Source organism: Nannobrachium achirus, assembly GCF_963921795.1.
Source record: "Nannobrachium achirus genome assembly, chromosome: 4".
Lineage (NCBI taxonomy): Eukaryota > Metazoa > Chordata > Actinopteri > Myctophiformes > Myctophidae > Nannobrachium > Nannobrachium achirus.
In genome coordinates this window covers 55,867,693-55,875,192 of record NC_137813.1, presented here as the reverse complement: position 1 = coordinate 55,875,192, position 7,500 = coordinate 55,867,693, and the positions used below count along the sequence as shown (strand labels likewise).

The window sequence follows — 7,500 nt, the reverse complement described above, 5'->3', positions numbered from 1 at the left end:
CCTTCTGACTACTCTACTCTAACCACTAAGCTGCCTTAAATCATGCCTATAGTGAGATGTGCTTTCACCATAGACCATAAAGTTTCTACAGACCATAAATTAAGTCTATTTATTCTTCTTCTATTTATACTTCTTTTTTTAATCAGCGATTTAGAATCTGCCATCTTTCTATATCCAGGGAATCAAATGAATGCTATTGGCTGCAACCGCAATTTTCGAATGAATGGGACCATAATTTACTAAACGCATATCATGATGATTTTAAAAATGCTTTGCAATTGAAAACAAAGTGTTTATGAAAAGGTTTACTTAGGTAATACAATCAAACCAAAACCTCATTGAATTCAATTGAGGTAAAATGTGTTGACACTATAGTAGAAGGTGAAATAGCGTCATCTTCTTGGCCATTAATAGGAACAGCAGCTTCAAGGAGAACCCTGGGGGAAAATCGCGATAGTCTGCGGTCCCATTAGTCCGAGTAAGGTTAGGGTTAGGGTTAGGGGTTAGGTTTAAGGCTTAGGGTTAGCATTCACCAGGTTGGCATTTACCAGGTTAGCATTCACCAGTGTTGGCAGGTTAGCATTCACCAGCATCGGCATGTGTTAGCATTCACCAGCCTCAGGGGGTCTTTATACCAGGACGATTGGAAACGCTGCCGGTCTCGTTTTGGGTTTATTACCCAAAAAACGTCGCGTTTACACCTGGTTGTTGGTTCGTTTTTCTGTGTTTATACGACAAGTTGACAACGCATGAATTCAAGCAAAATGTGTCATGTTCCCAGCCTACATAGGCCTATACTGTGTATTTACCCTTCAACTATAAAATATATATTGTTTTTAATGAGACATGCTTTGTAATTAGGCTATGCTCCCAAATCCATATTATTATCTTCTGTTCGCATATTCAATGAGTCCCGCAAAAGGAGGTTTTTAGCGAGGTGAAGTGAAACACCAACAAAAGTCACCTGGAAGATGAAGTTCGGAACATTTATAGCCTATGGAGCATATTTCTGGACATTATCTACGGGGATGGGCTATATAAAGTGAGTTCTGTCTTCTATCTGCAACACAGAAGTAGACCTATAACGCAACATGCTGCGAGGCAGCGAACGCAGTAGCCTACAGAGGCACATATGGGTATGGTAGTCTACCATACCTTGATTACAAGGGGAAATAATAAAATGCCTACTTCTTAAAATAAATTCATCATGCCTGTTGCTAAGTATTGGCAACATGACTGGTGTATTGCATGCATGCCTTCACACGTGCAAGACAACAGCCATGTTGCCATACCTTTGCATTTGCAGAACTGATGCTGCTGGCGGCCAGCAGCGCCGGAGGAGGAGGAATTTCTTTCTTTTTTTTTTGTGACATTATGAGCGAGTGGCCTATTCGTGGACTCTGACTGGACAGTAAAAGTTAGGAGCGATAGGAGGACGTTTTTTTTGTGATATGAGCAGTTTCTTTTATCTGTCTGTCTGTCTGTCTGTCTGTCAGCATATTCATTACTCGTGTGAGTAGCCTAATTGCAAAGCATCTGGATAAGTCACAATAATTACCTTGAGTGCGCTGCATCTGTGACGTGATGTAGTCCACATTTTGAAGAATTAATCCAGTTTTTAGGTAAAAACAAGGGGAATGCATTATTGCCTGCAGGAATACCATAAATGTTACATGATAAAGTGTACAGTTTACAGCTCCTCGCTGTCAATCAGAACAGCGCACGGCTGCACTGCAAGTGGATGGATCGGCACATGAAGGCAGAGAGGGACGCACAACTATGGGCTTTAATAATCATTAAATGGTCGGTCTCTTGGAAACTCGGAAATAAATGGATTTAATAATTAGTTGGCTGAGAATGGAATACTGGTTTAAAGTAACTTTGATGAGAGGAGAGCTGTTGGTAGCCTAGTGGGCTTGCGACTCCTGTCAAACGAGCTTTCTACCACTTTTTCTAGTCACATGTTCAAATACTGGATTCTGATTGGCTAAATTCCGGAGGTTATGGCAGAACAACCGCCGCAGTTGTGTGAGGACGAGATCAATGCGCCTCAGTGTACATCCGGGGACTTCAGGAGGTAGTCGGAACACCTTTCCCCCAACCAACATATGACGGTCGTAGCGGTCCTATGTTTACTAACGTGCGTACGACGTCGCCGATTTATTTGGATCCAATGCAATCCGCCAACTTTAAAGCCCCTTTTCTCTGAACCTATGCCTTTCTGGAAGCGAACAGCCTCTATTTACGGCCGGAACGGTCCTTCTAACTGACGTTAGCTTAGCTGTATGCTAGACATCTTTCTCTGCATGGAGTTGGCGTCATCTGGTGGTGAGTAGAAGATGTTGTTTGTGGAACTATTTGCTGTCGTCGCGGAAGTTTTATAGGCAATAATGATTGTAACTTAATATCCTTGCAAGTTACAACTATGTGTTTTCTTTCATGTATACGGAAAAAAGTGGTAGAAAAGCTATTTACCACTCGGGGTCGGACATTATGCTCTGATAATGTCCTGTGTGAGGGTGTTATCGGACTCGGCTTCGCCTCGTCCGATCACCCCCTCACACAGGACATTATCAGAGCATAATGTCCTCTCACTCGGGGTAAATTGCTTACGTATAGTAGCCAGCTGCGCTAAATACTAAATTGATCGGACCTACATAATCTTTACGTCTTTTGCTGGCAGTTGTAATTGATTGGTTTGGAGAAGGATTCCAATTGTAGGCTATAAACATTTTTAAAAGGCTTTCATATAGGCTAGCCTACTCCTGATATTTTCCAAATGAGGTTTGGGCTAATAGATCACTATGTGTTCAGTTTTGGCTATTTTCTGGGTTTTAATTAGGCCTACAACAACACAAATAATAATAATACATTTTCGGTTAGTATGACAGACTGACACTGTATGCAGCAGGGGAGGGGGAGCAGGGGGCTATGACATCATCGCACTCTCCCTCGCCGCCGATTTCCTATATTACACCGGTGCGAAACCAATGCGAAACCGCAGAAATGCACTTTCAGAGCCGAATTCCGAAAAGTATCGGTTAGGGTCATGAAACCGCGTCTCCGTGTGTCAAAATGGCCGAATCAATAGTAAAAACTATCGTCTACAAAAAAATCGACCTCATGTAATGACCCCCTCAGACTACTGGGACCTTGAAACAATGCTGAACCAGACCTGAACCAGAACAGACATGAACAGGAATGTGTTGTGCATTTTATTGCCTCCTTCATTGCTGTCGTTGGTGTGCTGGTGTGAAACCAGAAAGAACCGGTTAAAGAGCCGCTGTTGTGGAATGGAACCACAAAGAACAAATTACCTATTTCTTTTCACAGACAGTGAACAAGCTTTAATACAAAAGTTTGCATCCAAATATTGCAAAGACCTCAATCACACTAACAGCCATGCAAAAAACATAATTTGTTTCCATCTTTTTCTTTTTTTCTGAAACACGCACACGCACACGCACACACACACACACACACACACACACACACACACACACATGCGCGCACGCGCCCGTGCGCACTTGTCATCCTGTCCGCCGGTGTAGTTGTGGACATGAATTAAACATTACTGTTGACTGATATTGTAGTGAAAACGAGACACTGTCACTCTTCCTCTCTCTCTCTCTCTCTCTCTCTCTCTCTCTCTCTCTCTCTCTCTCTCTCTCTCTCTCCTCCCTCCTCTCCTCCCAACAATTTATCTTCACTCTCTCTCCAGCAGCACCACAGGGATGCTTAAACACAACCAAACATTGTCACAGTGACATCTTACACCCCACTGAGCCTGCTAGCTTTTTTAATTAGGCAGGGGACTCACCGAGGCGCACGGTGGTTTCACCACATCCTCCAGAGTAAAAAAGAAAAAGAAAAAAATATTCTGCTATACAATTAAAGGACTGCAGGCAGCGTGGAAACCCAGGCTGGAGATAACGCGGTCCGTTTCGGTTTAGAACTCACTTTCAGTTTGTGAGTTTGTTCCAGAAATGAAGCTGTCACGCACCCGCACGCGCACGCACACAGACACACACAGACACACACACACACACACACACACACACACACACACACACACACACACACACACACACACACACACACACACACACACACACACACACACACACACACAGGTTGTGTGAAAAACACAGTTGAGATGAGGAAATTAGGGGTGTTTCGTTTGACCCTCTGGGGCTGAACGTTCCCCAGACAACACGGCCTGCTTACTGACTTCATTCTTCTTCTTCTTTCGTGTGTCATTGCTCTTGACAACATTTTATTTCACAAGATATCTTGTTACTTAGGGGAGGCCATGGGGCTGGCTGTTGTCTTCTCCCCCTTGCTGATGTCGGCTTAGGCAGGGTTTGAACCACTCACCTTCCGCATGAAGGGCATATGCACTAACCACTACACCAACGTCACACCCCATTACTGACTTCATAAAGTGTGATGGTAGCGCGATGCCATATTTTCCATGCAGAAAATAAGACAATAAGACCAGCGGTGTGTACACGCCATGCTCAATGTCCCTGTCGTCTATATGCCAGTGGTTCAAAAACCTTTCCGTGCCAAGGTTGGATATGTATTTGGCAGCGGACAAGGTGGCGTATTAATCATAAGCACTGGGTTTAGCTGCCTCAGCATGCATGGTAGTCCCATAGTGACTGGGGAAGATGATATGTAGGTTGATGTTAGCCCCTGGCCTGGCTGGACAATGCAACAATAGTGCTGTTAGCAGCAGGGGTCTTCAACGTTTCTTTCAGTCCAAGGACCCCCACTACACATTGTAGAAAATTGTGTCGTAGATTACTCTCTTCCATATCGTCGTTGTCGGGTGGAAACCTCGTATCTCCAAGTTTCAAATTTCTACGTTCTTTTGCAAAGTAAAGCCCTGCTTCATCATCCAAGGCCATCACAAAAAGGTAGTCAAAACAGCAGATCTACAAGCACACAACGCCTCGCGGTGCGAGGCGTTGTGTGCTTGTGGATCGTCTGTTTTCACTAGTTTAGATCATTTTTGGAGCTGTGTGAAGCACAGGCTCTCTATACGTGGCCGTGTGGGTGTGTCTGTCTGTCTGTGTGTGTGTCTGTATGTAGCCTGAACTTCCTAAACTTCGGCACGCCACTAGTCCCACAGTTTTGCCACCACACACTCGCGCCATATGTCAAATCGAACGGCTTACTCGGGAATCGTGGGCTATTATTATTTCTAAGAGAAAGGTTCTATAGTTTAATTGATATTAATTTATTAGTGAATTAATTTTCCCCATTGACTTATAATGGGAATCGCAAAAACTCACATTCAATTATTTGTCTCTCGCAAACCATAGGGGCTAGAGTTTCAAGACTTGGAGAGGAGGTTCATAATGATTTCAAGGATTAAATAAAAAATAATTGTGTCATTTGGCCGCATGGTGGCGCCATAACACCCCACTTTACGTTTTGGCCTGTAACTCTTGAACCGTAGGTCGGAAAATTAAAAATATTTTTTCCCTGGATTCCTTGGGTCATGACGCATCTCCCCATATAGGCCACGCCCATTTGCGCCATGATAGATTTTCCGCCATCTTGAATTTTCTCCAAAACACACTTTTTGCTCCTTTTCCTACATATTTTCTTCAAATGTCACAAAAATCGGTACACATGATCCACACACACACACACACACACACACACACACACACACACACACACACACACACACACACACACACACAGCTCCACTTCACACGGGTGTGATTTTAAAATGATAAACGCAAAACGAACGGTTTTGGATATACAAGGTTTTCACCCGACAACGACGATATGTTTCATAGCTTCATAGACTGAACTGCCAATACTTTGTAAACTTGACTTCTCACTCTGTACATACCGTAGTCTGTTCTTGTTTCCCTCTACACCAAACCTTTTTGCAGAAAATAGCCGATCTACAATCTGCTATTTTTCAATAGCATTCCGAGTTCTCCTCGGAATAGGAGTGCTATGGTGGTTCATGCCAAAAAATAAATAAGCCATCTAGTCCTTGGTGATTGTTGTACACAATAGACTGTGGACTATTTAGCTCTGCTAGTGGTGATGAATGGAGATGCTGTTCTTTAACCCATTTAGAACGGGTACACATTTTGTGTTTCATTATTTTATGCTTTAACTATTGAAAAATAGCAGATATACAAGCTCACAGCGCGGCACCGAGTGCCGCGCTGCGAGCTTGTAGATCTGCTATTTTTGAAAAATCGTGAAAATTAGAATTTTGACCCGATTCTATAAGTGTCTTTTGAATCCTCCTAAGATTTTTTTAAAAACCCTATGTTTCTATGTCAGCAATCTGGCCAGCCATCGTCAAAGAAAAGGTCCTTTTCACTTAAATGGAGCTCAGTTAGCCTGTTCTTGAGAGACTACTATGTCAGTGGTTCTCAAACCTTTTCATGTGAAGGACCCCCAAAATGATATTTATTTGGCCACGGACCGGCATCTCAAAATATCTAGTTCCAGGGACCACCCAGAAGCAAAAATTGAGTTACAAACGTTCGCTTTGAAAATACATATATTCAAAGATTTGCACACATTTTCACGACTTTTTCAAAAATAGCAGATCTACAAGCTCACAGCGCGGCACTCGGTGCCGCGCTGTGAGCTTGTATATCTGCTATTTTTCACTGGTTAAAGCAGTCAATAATTCTAGGCCTAAATGGTTAAATGTTTTCCCTTTTTAATTCATTGACCATGGCCTCTCCCTCCCTCAATTCAAAGGAGCTTCATTGGGATGAGAAAATATGTCTCTGCGTGTCCTCTACCCCAAAACACAAACTCATATAAATGTAAATAGATGCAAATGCAATGAATCTTCTATAATCTTCTTCTAATATATAATCTCTCTCTCTCTCTCTCTCTCTCTCTCTCTCTCTCTCTCTCTCTCTCTCTCTCTCTCTCTCTCTCTCTCTCTCTCTCTCTGTGTGTCCTTGTACAGTGGTTGACAGTGGCTGGAGATGATGTCCATGCAAAGTAAGTTTTTCCTTCACACAACACACAAGCACTACATTTGCATTAATAGTAAAAAAATATATATAATAATTACTTCACTTTATTTGTTTATAATGATACTTGATGAACACAGAAACATGAGACATGAGTGTAAGCGTAAACTAGCCAGAGTTAGATAAAGTTACTTTTCTTCCGTAGTCCTGCAGACATACCAACATAACAAGATACAAGAGGACATCATATTACAAATACGTACATGGTACATTTCAAACACAGTCAAATAAGAAAATAAGAAATTACAAAAGTAAGAAAAGATTAAGACTAGGGTAGACTTGTGTAGAATTGTGGACTGATAAGTCATAGGCTACGTGATCACAAGACTGTTTTTTTTTTCTTTTCTTTTTCTTTTTTTAAACCACTGTTTCAATTGTAAAGGCCGTGAAAGAGGGAATCTCTTAGTGAGACAGGGAGCTCATTCCAGTATTTACAACCTTTGATGGAAAGAACATTTTGGCTGAA

General features: G+C 42.3%; 1 protein-coding gene across 2 annotated transcripts in view; it reads left to right on the top strand.

The window, feature by feature from the left end:
* jupb (junction plakoglobin b) overlaps positions 1-7,500 on the top strand; it is a 135,926-nt gene that overhangs the window by 68,495 nt on the left and 59,931 nt on the right. For both annotated transcript variants that reach the window (XM_080724556.1, XM_080724555.1), the window contains exon 2: positions 6,968-7,002. In XM_080724556.1, the coding sequence (XP_080580682.1) occupies positions 6,987-7,002 (16 nt within the window). In that variant the 5' untranslated portion in view covers positions 6,968-6,986. The remainder of the gene's footprint in view (positions 1-6,967; positions 7,003-7,500) is intronic.